A 20,308-nucleotide genomic window follows, 5' to 3' on the forward strand; every position below is an offset into this window, starting at 1 on the left:
TACAAAATGAAAAAGTTATGAAAAGAACTTAGAAGAAGTAATTGTAAAAATTTAAGAATACCCCTAAAAATTGGTCGAGATTAAATAAGAGTGGGTAGAATTAAAAATCAGGGTTTCCAATTCTTTCCAGGATCAATTTGGACCCGTAAAGGCAAGAAGAACCCTCTTCTTTATCTATTAAGAATATAAAAACTTTTGGAACTATAGGGCGGTACCCTTCTTAAAATAAATCTGCTTCCAAAATACTACATTGAGCTAGGCGTGCCGCGCGACATGATGAAAAAAGTTTACGGGACGATTATTCGAAACGAAATTGTTCTGGAATTATCGTCTCATCAACATTTTTCATAATGTCAGGCGTCATAGGGGTTATATTTCTTCTTTATTCTGTGAGCAAGGTTCTGGTTATACCTTTTATTTTTTAAATTCTTATGGGTTTATTTTTTTAACAGCTTAAGAAAGGGATTCTCGCCTTTACGGAACCAAATTGATCCAGAAAAAATGGAATTTAGGAAACAAAAAGAAAAGAAGAAAAGAAGACTAAAGAGAGAAAAGGTCATACTTATTTTAAAACAAATAAATAATATTTGAATATAGAAGTTTTCGAAGAAAAGAAAATAAAGAAAATAAAATTACGGAAAGAAATATCAACGAAATAATAAAGTTTTTCTTTGAAAAAAGAATAGAAAACATAAAAATCGAAGAAAGGACGCTTAAGACATATAATACTAAAATCTTTGGGTTGGAACCAAAATAAGAAAATTTTATCTTAATTAAACTAACAATTGAGAGCCCTAAGGAAGAAAAGCCAATTTCATGCAAGAATACTTATTTTTAAATAATACAATAATACAATAATACAATACAACACAATAACATTTAAAGCATTATCATTAAATTACAAAACTATGAGAAATATCTTTACTGTAAAAAATGTAAAAAAAGTTTGAATTTCGCAAAATATTTCTCATTCAAGCAATTATCATTTCATTAAAATAGTAATGCTGCAGGCTGTTGTAAAAAGTAAACAACTAGCAGTACGTTTAGAGAAAAACAAACAAGGAAGAATTTCTTCATGGTTGTATTTTCCTCTAAAAATATTAAATAAATAAAGCAACTGTGAAAGATAAAGGGAAGGACAAATAGGAATCAAAGAAAGTGCCCAAGTATACAAAACCGATAAAAAAAATGGGAAAAAAAGAATAGAATTTATTATTTTATAATTTTTCAAATTTATGTTTTTGTTTTGTTTTCACAGCCTTATTGGGATGGATTGAGAAGAAATAGCGAAATAATGCCAATACAATTATGAACCCTCTCTACAGAACAAAATGTAGAAAAAAGGAATTATAAGATTTCCATTGAACGATAAAAATATTCTTGGTTTAGACTTTAGAGAATAAAAAGTACCATCAATGTTTACAAATTGCAATGATATCTTGGTTTGGTCTGAAATGCCACATAGTTTCAATTAAATAAGCAAGTAATGTTCACAACAGCCGTTATTAACACTTGTTAGATCAAACAATGTCAGATGTGATGAGTTTTAGTCTTCTTTGGGTTGATATAATACAAGATGAGCAGGATTGTCTTGGGAGATTTCTTTGGTGTTTTTAGTGATGCTTTATTCTCTTCTTTGCCCAGTAGGAGTCAGCATAATGTCCTCCTAGTCCTTGAGAGTGCTGACCGATATATCGTCCCTCCGGACTCTCCTCCGGGCTCGGAGGGATAGAGGCTTTACGCTTTAGACTGTTAGGGGAGGGTGTGTGAGGAAACCCAGAGGAAATATTGGAGGGAACAGGACTGGAGGGTTCGGAGACAGGGAGATAGCATCCAGGGAGGAGGGGGAGGCCCGGGAAAAGAGTGTTTCCGTTTGGTAAAGATACCTGAGGGATTAGCTGATGACCTGCTAGAAAAATGGGAGCTGGGGGAGGGCCGGTTACTTGAACTCCAGGTAGCATCAGAGAGGGGAATTGGAACATGTTGGGGTTGATAAACATTGGCTGAGGAGGGCCCATCAGATGATGAGGGCTGGGAAGGGGAGGAGGAGGGGTGAAGAAGTGTAAGGGACGGGATAGCGGAGGCTGTACAGGAGTGAACGGAGGAGGACAAGAGAAATCATTGTGAGGGATGGATACATGAGGAGGTTGGGAGGGAGGAGGGACGGAGATGTTAGGACTGCTGATTGGAGGAGGCGGAGGAGGAGGAGGAGGAGCTAGATCTTGTTCTCTTAAACTTCCCAGCAACTCGTTCAATGTCTGGGTATTTGAGAGAAGATTTAGGTTGTTAGCTATCACAGGAGGCGGAGATCTTCCCTGTACCTGGATATAGTTAGGTTCAGGTTGAAGATTCCAGGATAGCTCAGGGTGCCCTTGTCCGAGTGCTACCTGAAGACTGGGTATACTCATGATCTCTGCATAAGGATCAAGCTGAAGTCCTTCCTTCTCACAGACCAGAGTTTGGAGAACATTTACAACTTCCTGATTTTGCAGGATACAGTTCTCACCGGTCTGCGCCTGCTGGTGTGCAGTTAACAGAATCATGAGCGCGGCTTGTGCGCTCGCGTTGACTGCGTTCTCCTGCTCCTGTTCCTCCCTGGAGCCTGAACCTCCGGATTGAATATTTTCAATCTGTTGCTGAATTATATTCTGTAGATTTTGAGCAACTAAAACATAAATAAAATTAGATTTCATATCACGCAACAGATTTTCATGATTTGAGAAATTGTGAACATTGTAAGTTTTATCGCTTAAGAAACATGGTTCGGTTGATCAAGTTTACAAGATTTAAATGAAATCTCAAATGCAAGGTTTGATCAAGGTTTGGATGATATCTAACTGCAAGGTATATAAAGTTTTGAATGATGTCTCAACTGCAAGACATATTAAGATTTAGATGAAATCTCAACTGCAAGGTAAGATTAAGATTTAAATGTTATCTCAACTGAAATTTATGATCAAGGTTTGAATGAAATCTCAACTGCAAATTATATAAAGATTTTGATGAAATCTCAAATGCAAGGTATGATCAAGGTTTGAATGTTATCTCAACTGCAAGTTATGATCAAGGTTTGAATGATATCTCAACTGCAAGGCATATTAAGATTTAAATGTTATCTTAACTGCAAGGTCTGATTAAGATTTAAATGTTATCTCAACTGCAAGGTATGATCAAGGTTTAAATGTTTTCTCAGCTTCAAGGTATGATCAAGGTTTGGATGTTTTCTTAACTGAAAGGTATGATCAAGGTTTGAATGAAATCTCCACTGCAAGGTATGATCTAGGTTTGAATGTTATATCAACTGCAAGGTATAATCTAGGTTTGAATGAAATCTCCACTGCAAGGTATCATCAAGGTTTGAATGTTACCTCAACTGCTACATATGATCAAGGTTTGAATGAATTCTCCACTGCAAGGTATGATTAAGGTTTAAATACTATCTCAACTGCAAGATATGATCAAGGTTTGGATGAGATCTCAACTGCAAGGTATGATCAAGGTTTGAATAGTATCTTGACTGCAAGGTATGATCAAGGTTTAAATGAAATCTCAACTGCAAGGTATGATCAAGGTTTGAATGTTATCTCAACTGGTAGATATGATCAAGGTTTGAATGTTATCTCAACTGCAAGGTATGATCAAGGTTTAAATGAAATCTCAACTGCAAGGTATGATTAAAATTTAAATGTTATGTCAACTGCAAGGTATAATCAAGGTTCGAATGAAATCTCCACTGCAAGGTATGATCAAGGTTTGAAAGTCATCTCAACTGCAAGGTATGTTCAAGGTTTGGATGATATCTCAACTGCAAGGTATGATCAAGATTTAAATGAAATCTCAACTGAAAGGTATGATCAAGGTTTAAATGAAATCTCCACTGCAAGGTATGATCGAGGTTTAAATAAAATCTCAACTGCAAGGTATGATTAAGATTTAAATGCTATCTCCTCTGCAAGGTATAATCAGGATTTGAATGTTATCTCAACTGCTACATATGATCAAGGTTTGAATTAAATTTCCACTGCAAGGTATGATCAAGGTTTAAATGTAATCTCAACTGCAAGGTATGATCAAGGTTTGAATAAAATACCTAAATTAAAAAATGAAACAACTTTTTTTTGTGTGCAAAATCGTATAACTGTTTTTAAGAAAAAAAATTTCCATGAAAATATAAAATCTAAACATACAAGGGATGATCTAGGTCTTATAAAATATCAAAATTAAAAAATTGATGCTGCTTTATTTTGCCCGCAGAATCATTTTTAGGAAAGATTTTTTCCACCAAAAATACAAAAATACTGGTTTGGTTGTATACTCACAGGCTGGGTTCTGAGTACTGAGTTTCTGTAGCTGAGTATACACCGCGGAGTTAGGAGCTTCGTCAATCAAACCTTTCTTAGAGGTTTCAGGAGCATTCACCACGCTCATGTAGATGTTGATCGCGTTTACTCCAGGTATACAGTACTGTACACGGATCTTGTGTCCGTTGATATTGTGTCCATGGAGCTGGGTTTGTGTTATCTCTGCCTCATCAGCATCAAAGAACTCAACTAAACCCCAATCCTGGAGAACTCCGTTCCTCATCGCAATCTAAATATTTTTTTTGTTCAAATTTTTTTTTATCCAAAAATTGTTAAATTCTATTTAATAATGAAGAATTATTCTTTTAAAAAAACAGAGCATTCATAATTTCTTCGAATTTATTCAGAAACTGAAAATCCTTTTAAAAACAGAAATTGTTAAAGAGAAATAGTCATTAATTAAAAATCATCTTTTGAAAAATCGAGATCAATATCAGGATCAGGATTAGGATTGTGTACCTGACAGTATGGCGGGTTTCTGACGACAGAGAACATCTTCCTGTACCCTGCGAGGTCTCTGTAGTTGGGCGGCAGGTTGTCCACGTACAAACATTTAGAATGAAGTTGAGTGTAGGATATATGTGTAGAATTCAACCAATCTACTTGTACTGTACTGCACTGTACATCTTTACCATTAAGTAAATGTTTGGCCTGAGCTGCAGCTTCATTAGTCTGATATTTTACCAAACCATATCCTTTACTTTCTCCAGTAGTCTCGGAGCATACTAGGAATGAAGCTTTTACTCGTCCGTAGTTAGAAACAAGGGATGTAAATTCGTCCTCTGAGAACTCCAGGGGTAAACGAGCAATACATAACCATTGGTCCGAACTACCGACACACACGGATACTTCTTTATTTTTTACAAAACAAGTTTCGCGGGACTTTGGCCAGTTCTCCAAAACCTCGGGGTTTTTTAGGGTTAGCTTAGCTCCGGGTCTGTGTCTTACATCGTCTCTGTCTATCTGTACCCGGAGAATATCCAGATCTGGGAAAGATAACCGGATATCCTGAACAAAAAAAATTTTAATAATAATTAGAGTTATTAAATCATAAAGGATGAGTTAGCCTAACTAACCTTGTTTAGCTAAGCTCTGACAAGATCTCAAGGAGAAAAATATGAATAAAAACCAGTAAATTTGAATTTAGCAAGAGATGAAATTTTTTTGACAACCTAAACAATCATCGAGTTGAGGCGAGGGGTCAGCTCCTTTTTAAAGGGAGTGTTCGCGAAAAATAATCGGTTTTGGAACGCTACAAATCTCATTTCTATCTTATAATCGATGACTATTGGTTGTAATATCTAAATGGTTTGTTTTGAATTAGAATAATTATTTTACGATCCGAGTTTAATGTTGCAACTTTATGAATTAGTAAGGACTCTACGTTCTTCAGCATGAGTCGTTTTTAACAATTTAATAAATAAAAGTAAGATTAGTAGTTATAAAAGCGCTTATTTTTGAATTAGAATAATTATTTTACGATCCGAGTTTAATGTTGCAACTTTTTGAATTAGTAAGGGCTCTACGTTCTTCAGCATGAGTCGTTTTTAACAATTTAATAATTAAAAGTAAGATTAGTAGTTATAAAAGCGCTTATTTTTTTGTCCAATATCAACCTAGGTCGGAGGGATAATACTCAGGGTAGTTTAGGAGTACAGTTCAAGGACGGAGTAACGGTAAAATCATATAGAACCCAAACTGAGAAATGTTTCTGAAAACAAGGTTCAGGGTTGAGAATATCCTTGAATAGACGGCAAACTGTAGGCGTCCAGTATTAAGGGTGGAAGGGAGGGGGAGGTGGATTAGAAATCAGAGCTTTTAATTAAACCCGGAAATAAAGCAATACCAACAGTAACACTTAACAATACATAGAGTAAGCCAGTCCTGGAACTATACAGTGAGCAAATCAGTCCTGGAACTATACAATGAGCAAATCAGTCCTGATACTATACATTGAGTAAACCAGTCCTGAAACTGAACATTGAGTAAACCAGTCCTGATACTGTACATTGAGTAAACCAGTCCTGATACTGTACATTGAGTAAACCAGTCCTGATACTGTACATTGAGTAAACCAGTCCTGATACTATACATTGTGTAAACCAGTCCTGATACTGAACATTGAGTAAACTAGTCCTGATACTACACATTGAGTAAACCAGTCCTGATACTGTCCATTGAGTAAACTAGTCCTGATACTACACATTGAGTAAACCAGCCCTGATACTGTACATTGAGTAAACCAGTCCTGATACTGTACATTGAGTAAACCAGTCCTGATACTGTACATTGAGTAAATCAGTCCTGATACTATACATTGAGTAAACCGGTCCTGATACTGAACATTGAGTAAACCAGTCCTGATACTGTACATTGAGTAAACCAGTCCTGATATATACATTGTGTAAACCATTCCTGATACTGTACATTGAGTAAACCAGTCCTGATATATACATTGTGTAAACCATTCCTGATACTACACATTAAGTAAACCAGTTATGATACTATACATTGAGTAAACAGTCCTGATACTATACATTGAGTAAAAAGTCCTGATACTTTACATTGAGTAAACCAGTCCTGATACTATACATTGAGTAAACCAGCCTTGAAACTATTAATAATAATTAGAGTTATTGTAAATTTGNACCAGTCCTGATACTATACATTGAGTAAACCAGCCCTGATACTGTACATTGAGTAAACCAGTCCTGAAACTATACATTGAGTAAACCAGCCCTGACACTTACATTGAGTAATATAGTCCTAACTGTGTACATTGAGTAAACCAGTCCTGAAACTATACATTGAGTAGTCTAGTCCTAACTGTATACAATAAGTAATCTAGTCCTAACTCTACACATTGAGTAAACTAGTCCTAACTGTGTTCATTGAGTAAACCCGCTCTAACTTAATTTTGACCTCTCTTGGCTTTAACGTAAAGTAAACAAAACCGAACTCTTCACAAAATGTCTAAAACAAAAATCTGTTAAAACCCCACAAACCATAAACCCTAAAAAGGGCAGATTCTAAAGGCAACATTGTAACCAATCAACCCTGTGAAAGATGTCTGTATTTCTGTATCTGGAGTGCCTCATTGCCTCCCTATATCATAAAATAATTGTGATGGTTAGGTGTGGTACTCCCAATGCCTATATATAGAAGACTACACCAAGAGCTAAACAAATCTGTCCCACACACATCTCAGATCTCATCCATCCATGAGAATCATCTTCAATTGAAGGTTGAGAGGATTTATTGATTCTTGAGTAAAATATATATTTAAAGGCAGTGCTTAGGATCCGGATCCATTGGATCAGCAAGATTTTGGCTTCCTGGATCCGGATCTGCAAAAATATGCGGATCCACGGATCCGGATTCAAGAGGTAAAATATCAACCAAAAACTGCAAAAAAGTTTTACTTCTAAAACCCAATTCTGAACTTTTGAAAAAAGAGAGATTATAAAAATTTCCTCAATTCTGAATGGTTCATAAAGTTTTAGGACAAAAATAAGCGACAAAAATATAACAAAAATTTGAAAATTAGTTTTTGCTAAAAAAATTCAGTAAATCTTAAAGAAATGACCTGGATCCGGATCCGGATCCGCATCAAAATTAAATAGTATACTAAGCACTGTTTAACTAAAAAGAGTTCACAACAGTACTCTTTAAATCATTGTCTGAGGAGTCTATGTAGTGCTCAAAGGTACCGGTGTGAATCGAGCAAATAACGCTTTGTTAAACTTGAAATTAGGTCGACAGTCTCTTTAACTAAACAAGTTTTCTGCTCTTTCGTGTTTTCTTTTAAAATAGTTCATAATATACTAAACAAATTTTTAATTATTTAATTATTAATTTCAATCTTTTTATTTTCAATTAACCATTAATAATTATATTTATTCCCCCCTTCAACTTATTCATCTTTTCCCCCAAACAAGTATTCCCTCTTGATTCCCCCTTTCACGTCAAATTCCCCAACTAATCTATCCCCGTTTTAGAGGATTTGTATTCTTGTATTGTAACCTTGATTATGCTCAACATGCATAGTAAACCAGGAGTACTTTAACTTAAACCTAGAGAGTCGAGAGGGAAGAAATAAAAATATCTTCTCTCGAGTTTTGAAAGACTATGGTTTAGAGAAGAAATTGGAATTATGGTCTGAGCTATAAATTGGAGTTATGGTCTGAGCTATAAATTGGAGTTATGGTCTGAGCTATAAATTGGAGTTATGGTCTGAGCTATAAATTGGAGTTTATGGTCTGAGCTATAAATTGGAGTTTATGGTCTGAGCTATAAATTGGAGTTTATGGTCTGAGCTATAAATTGGAGTTATGGTCTGAGCTATAAATCCTTGTGTTGGATATCCTTAATTGGCCGTTTGCTTAATCTCGATATCCACTGTTGACACTTTAAATACTTTGCTTTAATCCTTTGCTGGGTTCCAACGTATGAGATCTCTGAATGATTGCGCACAAAATTTCCCGGCTTCTATTTGAAAAATTTGGTTTCTGCAGACGACATTCGACACTCGTACTCTGATTGGTTGAATTTTTGACACTTTCCTTGATAACAAATAATTAATAAAGATTACATCAATCTGCATATTAATCATTATCCTAAATTCAAAAGTTTCAAGCTCTAAGCATCCAATTTTGCGAGGAGGGATAGAGGAGCTTGGAACCTGTTTAATCTTGATAAAACCGGTTTTTCAGGTTTCGCATATCAGGAAATATCATAATTACGCAGTTCTTATCATACAAGGAGCAAATAAGGTATCCATCCGTCAAACAATGATACCTAGGGTAGGATACACTCTATACAAATATGGTTGAAAAGAAGACCCACCCCGTCTAATTGACTTGCAGTGTCTGTCTATTGTCTGTCTATTGGATTTATCATCTCAAAAATGTCTTTGTAAGATTCTTCTTTTAAATAATCTGATGGAATGTGTAAACTGTATATCTTAGTATCCAAGTATCCAAGTATCCAAGTATCCTAGTATCCTAGCATCCTAAGATCCAAGTATTCTCGTATCCTAGTATTCTAGTATCCTAGTATTCTAGTATCCTAGTATCCTAATATCCTAGCATCCTAATATCCTAGTATCCTAGTATCCTAGTATTCTAGTATCCTAGTATCATAGTATCCTAATATCCTAGTATCCTAGTATCCATGTATCATAGTATCATAGTATCATAGTATCCTAGTATTTAAATATTTAGTATCCTAGTATTTAATATCTTGTATCCTATCCTAGTATCCCAGTATCCTAGTATCTCTTATACTCCGTATCTCAGTACGTATGAAAGACTGGTTTAAAATAGTATTAAAGTTCGTATTTCCGGTTTGTTTAATGTTTCTGCGCTGAGCAGACTGAAAGTTCACATCATGCTGGTCTGTGTTGTCTACGGGACCCGGATATATTCTCACGGTGCGTCCTAGGCTCGGTTATTCAACCCCCTTCATATTGATGATAGTAGACAACATATCCTTTCAATGCAGGAAAGAATTAAGAATGAAGTAGTGGTGACAAAAGTTATTTGTTCCTTTAAGATTAGCCCTGAAACTTCCCGATTGCTTTACGGAAAGAATTGCTAACAAAAATTCTTGGACTGACAAAAATTATCATTTCTAAGTACATTTTGATATGAAGACGACTTTAAAGAAAAAATCTAGATTTTTTCGACACTTTGTTTTCTTAATTCTCTTAAATAAATTTTTTTTTTTGTATTTACTCTAAACACTCAGAATCAAAGTTTTGAAGATTTAAAATCCCTCGAAAATTAGTAAAATTCTAACATGCTCAGTTGCTTCATATTTTTAGATAGAAACCCTTTTTTACACAAAATAGAACCTTTGCTGAAACTTAATTTCTTTCTGCCACTGTAGTGTTTGTAGGAAGTCGGCAAAGAGAGTTTTTTGTTTTTGATATGTTTGTGTTTTTATACTTCCTGCTGAACACTGAAGATATATCATTTTGTGATTAATTGTAATTAAATTGTCTCCATGATTTTCAAGCAGTATTATAAATACTATATATCTCCTACTGTAAATACTATCCGGAGTCAAGAATTGATCAAACTTGACGCAATTCTACACAATCCTACCAGGTGTTTAACCCCCCTGGAGTTAAGAACTAGAACCCGGAAACTTTGCGGAAACCAGGAATTATTATTAAAACTCAGTATTCTTCAAATCATTTCAACCTTGTCAAGTTGTCATCCCACCATTTCTATTCCTATTTCTCTATCCAATCCTTATTCATTCCTTCTTATCAATTTATCCGTCCTAATCCATCTCCTCATCCAAACCTTGTCACACCTTGTCCCAATTCACGTCAAACTAAAGTAAAGTTATATTGCACGGGCAGCCGGAGTACATTTAAATTCCCGAGCCGGGTCAACCTTTCCGGTCTCAGTTTGTACGGTACCGCCTGTACAAAGTTGATCTAGCTCTGTGTACAGGACTAGCTGGTGCAACGAGGTTGACGCGGTCAGACTTTACACTTCTATAGGTTGAATTTACTTTTATTACAGCGACAGATCTGCGTGATTGAAATCTTCCATGTTTTCCATCCTTGAAAAAAATGTTTCTACTTTGTAATATATAACTTTTCTCATACTTGACCGCTACAAGGTCACACAGTTAAACCAGTAATATCACATGAACTTGACCGCTACTAGGTCACACAGTTAAACCAGTAATATCGCATGAACTTGACCGCTACTAGGTCACACAGTTAAACCAGTAATATCGCATGAACTTGACCGCTACTAGGTCACACAGTTAAACCAGTAATATCGCATGAACTTGACCGCTACTAGGTCACAAAGTTATACCAGTAATATCGCATGAACTTGACCTTCTCCTTCTGTGTACACTGCACTGAATCAACATTATGCTCCCAGATTCTACTCGATCAGATTCTACTCGATCAAAGGCGTAATGAAACCGTAACTTTCTGATTATCTGGTTGATTTGATCAATAACATTAGAACTGATTCGATCAGATCCAAGAAAAGCAGTTTAATAAAAAAAATTGATGAATGAAATACAAAGGTTTAATATAATTTTATTCCATTTTCATTTAATCTCTGAGTTATTATTTGTTCAAATTATGAATATTCTTTTAACCGAAAAAAAAGTATTCTTTTTTGAAGAAGAATATCGAAGATTTAAAAAAAAATTAAATAAATATATCATGTTTGAAATATTAAAAAGCAATTATCAAAAGGAAAAAATATTTTTGGGAGTAAAGAAAAAAAATCTGTTTTTGTACTATAGAACACACCACTGTAAACCAAACAGTAAGGAGAAGGTAAAGTTTTTAAGACTGGTACGACTTTTTGACCTTGTAGTCCCTCTAGTTCAAAATTTACGCAAAATTGTCAAAATATAAATTTATTTGACTACGTAGAAATTCATAGCATTTTTATATTTCTAAATAGCTCTTTAATAAAAGAAATTATAATTGAAGACATTTAAGATTTCAATCTAACGTGCAATTAACTCTCTACTACGACGTGATACAGAAAACCCTTAGAACATATGCAATAGAACACAAGCACACATATGTGTATGTACGAGTAGATGTAAATATATATATGCAATAGAACACAAGAACACATATGTATATGTACGTGTATATATTTATATATATGCAAAAGAACACAAGAACACATATGTATATGTACGTGTATATATATATGCAATAGAACACAAGAACACGTATGTATATGCACGTGTATATATATATATTTGCAATAGAACTCAAGAACACATATGTATATGTACGTGTATATATATATATGCAATAGAACACAAGAACACCTATGTATATGTACGTGTATATATATATGCAATAGAACACAAGAACACATATGTATATGTACGTGTATATATATGCAATAGAACACACAGAAGTTTCAGGTTTAATTTCATCCTGCAATCTTTAACATGAGACATTGTAATCGTTAAAAGAACAGTTAAAAGTCACACTGCACTAGACCGAAGGAGGAGGTCAATATGCGGAATTACTGAAACAACTTTGTGACATCGTAGCTCCCCTAGTTTTTAATTTTATAGGCACATGTGAATTTGAAAATAAAAAGTATATTTTGAAATGCCCAATTTTTTAAAATGTAAAAATATTTAAACTCGAAGGCTTTGTAAATAAATTTCGAATGCATTTCTTGACATTTTAACTTTATAGGTGTGTACTGTGTACTGTGTACTGTGTACTGTGTACTGTGTACTGTGTACTGTGTACTGTGTACTGTGTACTGTGTACAATGTACTATGTACTATGCAAAACTGAGACTAATCTAAATAAAACGTCTAAAAATTCAGGGGGAGGCACTGCGTAGGAGGGAGGGGGGGTAGTTATTGCGTAGGAGGTGTTTGCGTAACCTTAAATACTTTATTCTCTTGGTGTACAACAAACCACTCCTATTCTTTCCATAGTTAGAGCCCAATGCATTATCAACTAACCTGGGATACACAGAGTGTTTTCCTGATAATTGAAAACAAGAATAGTTGCCAGATTTGCGATATTGAGGATAATAAACCCTCCAGCTGACTTCTTATTGTTTCCCTTACCAAACCATCCCCTTGATCTTAACTTTATCCTTCTAAACCAATCCCTTGATCCAAACCTTTTCTTTCCCAACATATCTCTTAATCTTAACCCTTTCCTGACCAACACAGCCTTGGATTACAACATTTTCCTGACCAACACATTCTTGGATTACAACTTTATCCTTCCTAATCAATCCCTTGATACCAACCTTCTCCTTCTCAACCCATTCCTTGATTCGAACCATATTTTTTCCAACCCATCTCCGAAACCCAAGCTTATCCGGCCTTCCCTTGATCCCAACCTTTTGCTTTCCAATCCATCCCTTAGTTCCGTCCTAATAATCCTTCCTAACCAATCCCTTGATTTAAACCTTATTGTTATAATTTCCAACAGATTTATTGATCACAATATTTCTTCATGACAACCTTCTCCAATACTTAACCTAAACTATCTATCTATCTATACTTTTAAGGTTCTACTCTTCTCTTTGTCCTTTATTGTGATCATGATATGTTTAATTATATCATGATTATGATTAACTTTCTGTATAATATTCCCCTCAGTACCCCCCCCCCCCCCCCCTGGCCATGCTCCTATGCTATATTATTCATTTAGTATTAATATTCTTGGTTTGTTTGATTTTACGAAAACTTGTATAAAACTGCCCTTTAAACAAATATAATTAAGGTTTTATCAGGTTTACTTTTTAGTCTGCTCAGTGCTCACTTTACTTTTCATTACAAAATTTACTCATTAGGTTCAGTTTTTTTAAAGGAACTGTTCAACTTTTCAAAGAACACATAAAACCCGATTTTTTTTCGAATTAGGAAAACAACAAAGTCTTTTTTACCGCTCAAAATGTTCTTTAAAAAAATTCTAGCGTTTCCCTAGAAAAAAATAGACGCCCAAGTTGAAGGTATAAATGAATTAGTTAAGTTTCATATAATCGTATTCCGTTTAATGAGTATGTTAAAATTGTGAACATTCTATGTAATTGAAAAGCTTTCGCATTTTGTAAAAAGCTTATTTTTCATAAATAATTAGTTTCTTTTATTTACTTTTTATTTCAACTCTTGCATTTTTTAATAGTTTTATATTTTTTATTTTATCTGGTTCGTTTATTACGTTTTTTTATGATTAAATGACTTTTTTTACTTTACCAGGATTAATCTTTACTCTGCTAGGATTTATCTTTACTCTGCTAGGATTAATCTTTACTCTGCTAGGATTTATCGTTACTCTGCTAGGATTAATCTTTACTCTGCTAGGATTAATCTTTACTCTGCTAGGAATTATCTTTACTGTGCTAGGATTAATCTTTACTCTGCTAGGATTTATCTTTATTCTGCTAGGATTAATCTTTACTCTACTATGATTACTCTTTACTCTGCTAGGATTACTCTTTACTCTGCTAGGATAACTCTTTACTCTGCTAGGATTTATCTTTACTCTGCTAGGATAACTATTTACTCTGCTAGAATAACTCTTTACTCTGCTAGGATTAATCTTTACTCTGCTAGGATTACTTTTTACTCTGCTAGGATTTATCTTTACTTTGCTAGGATTACTCTTTACTCTGCTAGGATAACTCTTTACTCTGCTAGGATTCATCTTTACTCTGTTAGGATTACTATTTACTCTGCTAGGATTACTATTTACTCTGCTAGGATTACTATTTACTCTGCTAGGATTACTCTTTACTCTGCTAGGATTACTCTTTACTCTGCTAGGATAAATCTTTACTCTGCTAGGATTACTATTTACTCTGCTAGGATTAATCTTTACTCTGCTAGGATTACTCTTTACTCTGCTAGGATTACTATTTACTCTGCTAGGATTACTTTTTACTCTGCTAGGATTACTATTTACTCTGCTAGGATTGCAATTTACTTTGCTAGGATTAATTTTTACTCTGTTACTTTATACCCTACGTATTTCTCAGTTGATAAGGTTTACTTTTTCTTCCAGATTTTACTTTTTGTTTAATACGTATTCAAATCATGTTTTGAATACTTATTTTCTTATATATATTTATATAAATATTTTGATTAAACTCGGAAAATAATTTTAAAAATTAAATTTTGATAAATTTTAATTAAAGTGTTAATTAATAAAACTTCGAAACCGTTGAAGTTTCTAGCAGAGTACCGTTAAAAAATAATATATAAACCTATTTGAGTACCTTCTACCTATGGATAAAGTTATATGTGTATTGTATACCCTAGGTATAGGTTATACATTGAACATCTGCTATCCTAACCAGCAATTCACTGCTCAGGCTAAAATTTATATTTCTAACCGGTTCAAGCTTTTCAGACTAGATGCATTCAAACCCTGGTTCCCTGATCATCAAAGGCAGATAATCAAATGTATTAATTTCAAGATATAAACAGTTCACAAACCTGCTCAGTTGCCCCATCTGGCAGATTTTTTAACTCTAAAAGTCGTCCTGTGTGAAATAACCGTTTTTTCTCTCCAATCTTTTTTTCAACTGCAAGCTCACGTTCTTGTTCAAGATTATCATGATGATCCTCTCCTCCTTCTCCAACTACATTATTTATCACTTGGTTCGCCCAATCATCTCCACCTACACTAACACTAGCTGTAGCTATATAAGGCTGGGTTCCCTTGTTGGTATTGTATCTGTGTACACCTCCTAACCTAGCTCTAGCAGCCATATTTTACACTACGCTTCTGAATGGTGAGTACTGAGTAACTAAAGTCTAAACTCTAACTAAAGTCTAACTAAACTGTTCTCAGCGCGGGTTCCTCTGTTGGTTAGAGATACTGTGTTATACAGTGCTCCTAGAGCCGGCAACAGTTCCGTCCCGTCCCCCCCTCTCCTCAACCCAAACCCATGCAGATACATGAACCCCGGGGGGGAAAGGGGGTAGTTCAGGTTAGAAGAGATACTAGCGGTCAACACGCGGTCATATAGTAGCAGGAAGGGTCTAAGGGGAGGGTCGGGTTAATAGAAGAGATAAAAGTAATCCTTGTTTATATACGTCCGGCCATGATAATCAATTATAGGAATAAATTGAATGGAAAAATATTGTTTTCCCTCTTTTTATCAAAAAAAACAATACCATTTCTTACACTGCGCACCCAATAACAATCTAATCTTAAATAAAAAGTTAATTTTATGCGTAATTAATGTGAGCTTTTCGTTTTACACCCAAGATTGAAACAACTGTTTTGTTTGCAAATAAGAACTTAAAAACCTATTTTTAATAATTTTTTAAACCCACATTCTTTGCAATCTGATGCCCTATGATATTTCAATCTATCCGATATAAACAGTTTTCATAGTAAAAAAAATACAAAATTAAAATTTCAAACTTGCTTGGAAATGAAAAGATTTGACAAAGAATAAAAATGTATTTCATTCAAATCTAATTATTAGTAGTTAGTAGACTTTCTATTCTTATCACAAAATATTGAGTTTAAAAACTTAACCGAAAAAAAATTAAATAATATGGTGAGAACGAGAAAATTATGGAAAAGAAAGACGACATTATGGCAATACTTTGATATTGTTACAAAGAACTTATTAAGTTAAATAGATCTGTTTAAACTCCACTATTGCTGTGTCTCATGTTCATTGGACTTGAGTCAAAAGTCGTCTTCCAATTCCAGAGTTTTCTGTTTCTCAATAAAGTAGAATATATTTTAAAAGATAAATATTATAAAATTTTGAAAATATAATTAACATCGAAATTTATGTATTCGTACAATTAAGTACAACTGTCTAACAGAGTACTTTTGTAGTTAAAACAAATTTTGAAAAAATACTACACATTTATTATTTTGTTGAATTTGAGTTTCGACATTTTGACCTTGATGTTTTTAAATGTCGTAGCATAGATGAGCACAATTATATCATCTTTCGTCTTGTATTTCCATGTTAAAATTGGAGGAGAGGTTGCTATTCAACTGAGTCCCTACCCTTCCCTTACACAGGTTGGGAACTTTCCAATGGATTTTCCTTCATATGTAGTCGAGTTGAAATTTTTTTTCCATCGACAAGATTGCGATAGCAAAAAATTTTTAAGAATCTATTTATCCTTCATGGAAAAAAAGGATATTTATTAATTGTGTTCATCACCCCTTTAATAGGGTGGTTAGTTACAATTAATGAGTGCATTTTCTTTTTTGAGATAACGTTGATTCCGATATTATCTCCGGGATTTCAGCTTGATTAAAAACTTAAAGCTGTGTTGTAGGATTCAGCTGGTAAGGATAATAGGATCTACGTCCTGTAGTTCACAGCACGTCGTTTCAGTCCTGAACAGATAACGTTGAAATTATTTTTATAATTCTATTGGTTTATTATTATTTTAAACTCTCTCCATATTCATTGAAATAGAATATTTATGAAACTATTGTGTACTTTATCATTATTACTCACTTCATCGTGAATTTCAGAATAAACGTAAAGTAAATATCGTGATATAAAGTTAAATTAGCTGTACATTATAGCATGTGTGCTGTAACGTTTTCATTTGTTCCCGGATTTTCTTTAACAAATCTAGGATATTTCCAAAATTATTTTTTCAATTGAAATAAAAAAAGAATTGAAATCAACTTTATATTTTTACTTCTGCTTTGTTTCAAAGCTTNGCAAAAAAAAAGCATATTTTTCATGTCCTTTACTTATTTGAAAATTAATTAGTCCGTCATCCATAATCAGTTAAGGGTACTCTTGTGAACCGGACACGGCACAAATGGAAGGTCACCTGAAGTTACGTATACAATCCCTTTAATTTCTTTACAATTATTTCCCATCAAGTTTATTGGGACACCCTATGTCCTGTATCTCCAAATCAAGTTTATTGGGACGCCCTGTGTCCTGTATCTCCAAATCAAGTTTATTGGGACACCCTGTGTCCTGCATCTCCAAATCAAGTTTATTGGGACACCCTGTGGCTTGCATCTCCAAATTAAGTGTATAATACAAATTACATTTGAACTTTTTCATTTATATTTTGAAACAATAAATTTTGATTTAGTTGAATCTATTCGATTTTTTATTTTAATTTTGGGGTTTTGGCCTTTTCAAATTAACCAAATAGGTTGTCAAGTACTTGACAATCTATTTAAAATTAACTAATACTTATAAAACCAGATAAAAGATTAATCATTTTAGTATTTCCTAAAATTTAAAAATTAGTTAAGTGTTAACACTTAACAGAAATTATGTAAGAGAATATAATTACAATTACACTTAGTTAATATTTCACTTAGATTCCTTTATCAATTTCTCAAAAGTTTCTGAAGTTTTGAAGTTTTGAAGTTTTGAATACCAAAATACCAAAATACCAGAATACCAAAATACCAAAATACCAAAATACCAAAATACCAAAATACCAAAATACCAAAATACCAAAATACTAAAATACCAAAATACCAAAATAACAAATTTAAAGAAAACTAAGTGTCATCTTGGCTCTTTTTTTCATTAATTTTTGCCTTTGTAACTGTTTTGCAAAAATATTTTAGTTTAAACAGAGTTCTCAACTTTTATGTGGAGTATTGTTAATGGTGTATCTATAAAAACGATACCCTAAAAAAACATGGAGACCATGGAGAGACTACCCTGTATGGAGACCATGGAGAGACAATCATGCATGGAGACCATGGAAAGCCTACCCTCAATGGAGACCATGGAGAGCCTACCCTCCATGGAGACCATGGAGAGCCTACCCTCCATGGAGACCTTGGAAAGACTACCCCATGCATGGAGACCATGGAGAGCCTACCCCCTATGTGTGCCGATATATAATAATGCATTTTTATTTGAAAAAAAACATTAAGAATTATCTGTCGACTGTGTCTCGAATATTTATTGATTGTTTAATAATTTCAACGGAAGACGACATTCGAGAGAAAATAACTATTCTTTACGTTTCCCCCCTTTTTTTGTTGACTTTTTATTTATTTATTTATTTAATAATACATTTTAGACCTAACTTCGCATTTCATTATCTTAATTAACATTTTTTAATCAAACTCAAACACAATTCCATTTTCTAAAGAACTTTTAATTAAAGAATTTTTTTTTGAATGCAATCAAATAGGTTTACTTTCAACACTCTTATGGATGTAAAACGAAAGCTAAAATGGATAATAATTCATTACCCTTTCACCGATTTGCGTCAAACCCCCTGGAATGTTTTTAAAAATTATTTGTTGAGTCGCTAACTTTTATAAAGAAAGCTTAGTGTCCAGGCAAAGCTGGGTTCCCATGAGCTGTTCTTGAGTAACAATGAAAATAATTTACAATTTAAAATTTTTAACATAAAAAAATCATTAAAAAAATAATTTTAATTATCGAATTTTAAAAAACAATTTTTGTGAGCTGTCTCTTTTATCTTCTCTGCTAATACATCAAAGAATAAGCTGAAGAAGAGAAACATTTGNATTTTTCAAAAAGAAAACCTCCTTTTTTTAAAAAAAGAAAACAGAAAACACCAACTTTTTTTTAACTGCCAGCATCGCATTTAATAAAAAATTTCATTGTGAATTTAATGATAGCAACTGTTAGTCCCTATTTTGCGGTGTTTTACCACTGGTTTACTCTATTAAATTACCCCCCCCCCTCCTTCAAATACACTGCGACAGATACAGCAGTTTATTTTACCAGTTTTTTATCCACCTTCACAATAACATGAGCTGTAGATGGATGATTTACTGCATATTTCACGCTGCAATTATTAGTGCAGGTAAACAAGGGACTAAGACGGAGATTCAGATAAAAACTTAGAAATCATCTTCGACGAGTTGACGACCAAGGTTGTCTTTTGGAAAATTTTAATTTAGCATACCAATATAGACCCTCCCTCATAAGAGCTAAAATGGCTATTTTCTGCGTTTTTACACTTTTTATTGCACAAATCTATCTTAAAAGAGGGCCTTGATGATGTATATACTGTATACTTTATAAAGTTTAAAGATCAGACTAAGTTTATTGTTAAGGGAGGGGGGGGAGCAGGGTAGAAGCGCCCCATACAGATCAAATTTCCCAACTAAAACTGAAAAATACCGATACATAATGCTGTTTTTGGTTCTAAAAAATCCTCAAAGTTATCAGTTTTAGACCACATCCACATTTTTTCTCTATAAAACATTTCAAAAGAAACTTTTCGTGATTCCCCCCCCCACATCTTGTATACGCATCTGCCCCTGACCTTACCTTGTCCTTAAAACCATTAGATGTCCGTCCATTCAACATACTCAGTACTCAAAGTACTCATGGAGTAAAAGGTCATAATCTTGGTTTAAACCATGCACTCACGAACCAAGTAAAAAATTCAAGAAAAATATGTTTTTTTTTTAATATGTGGTCAACACGCGGTCATATAGTAGCAGG

General features: G+C 33.8%; 2 protein-coding genes and 1 long non-coding RNA gene across 3 annotated transcripts in view; 1 reads left to right on the forward strand and 2 right to left on the reverse strand.

The window, feature by feature from the left end:
- Positions 1-1,195: 1,195 nt before the first annotated feature.
- On the reverse strand, positions 1,196-15,697 carry LOC111703066 (ribonucleoprotein PTB-binding 1). The gene is made up of 4 exons (XM_023474920.1): positions 15,342-15,697; positions 4,821-5,369; positions 4,320-4,590; positions 1,196-2,665 (listed from the first exon to the last, which is right to left on the reverse strand). Exons 1-4 carry the CDS (start codon positions 15,615-15,617, stop codon positions 1,614-1,616), a joined length of 2,148 nt encoding a protein of 715 aa, XP_023330688.1. The 5' UTR covers positions 15,618-15,697; the 3' UTR covers positions 1,196-1,613.
- Positions 15,698-16,712: 1,015 nt separating this feature from the next.
- LOC111703034 (uncharacterized) overlaps positions 16,713-20,308 on the reverse strand; it is an 8,114-nt gene continuing 4,518 nt past the window's right edge. Inside the window, exon 3 of the long non-coding RNA XR_002765545.1 lies at positions 16,713-17,223. This is a non-coding gene — a long non-coding RNA (uncharacterized LOC111703034). The remainder of the gene's footprint in view (positions 17,224-20,308) is intronic.
- The window catches only part of LOC111703033 (uncharacterized), a 5,251-nt gene continuing 4,543 nt past the window's right edge, over positions 19,601-20,308 (forward strand). Inside the window, exon 1 of the mRNA XM_023474878.1 lies at positions 19,601-19,661. Within this exon, the coding sequence (XP_023330646.1) occupies positions 19,607-19,661 (55 nt within the window). The 5' untranslated portion in view covers positions 19,601-19,606. The remainder of the gene's footprint in view (positions 19,662-20,308) is intronic.

The sequence above is a fragment of the Eurytemora carolleeae genome, unplaced genomic scaffold (assembly GCF_000591075.1).
Source record: "Eurytemora carolleeae unplaced genomic scaffold, Eaff_2.0 scaffold505, whole genome shotgun sequence".
NCBI lineage: Eukaryota > Metazoa > Arthropoda > Copepoda > Calanoida > Temoridae > Eurytemora > Eurytemora carolleeae.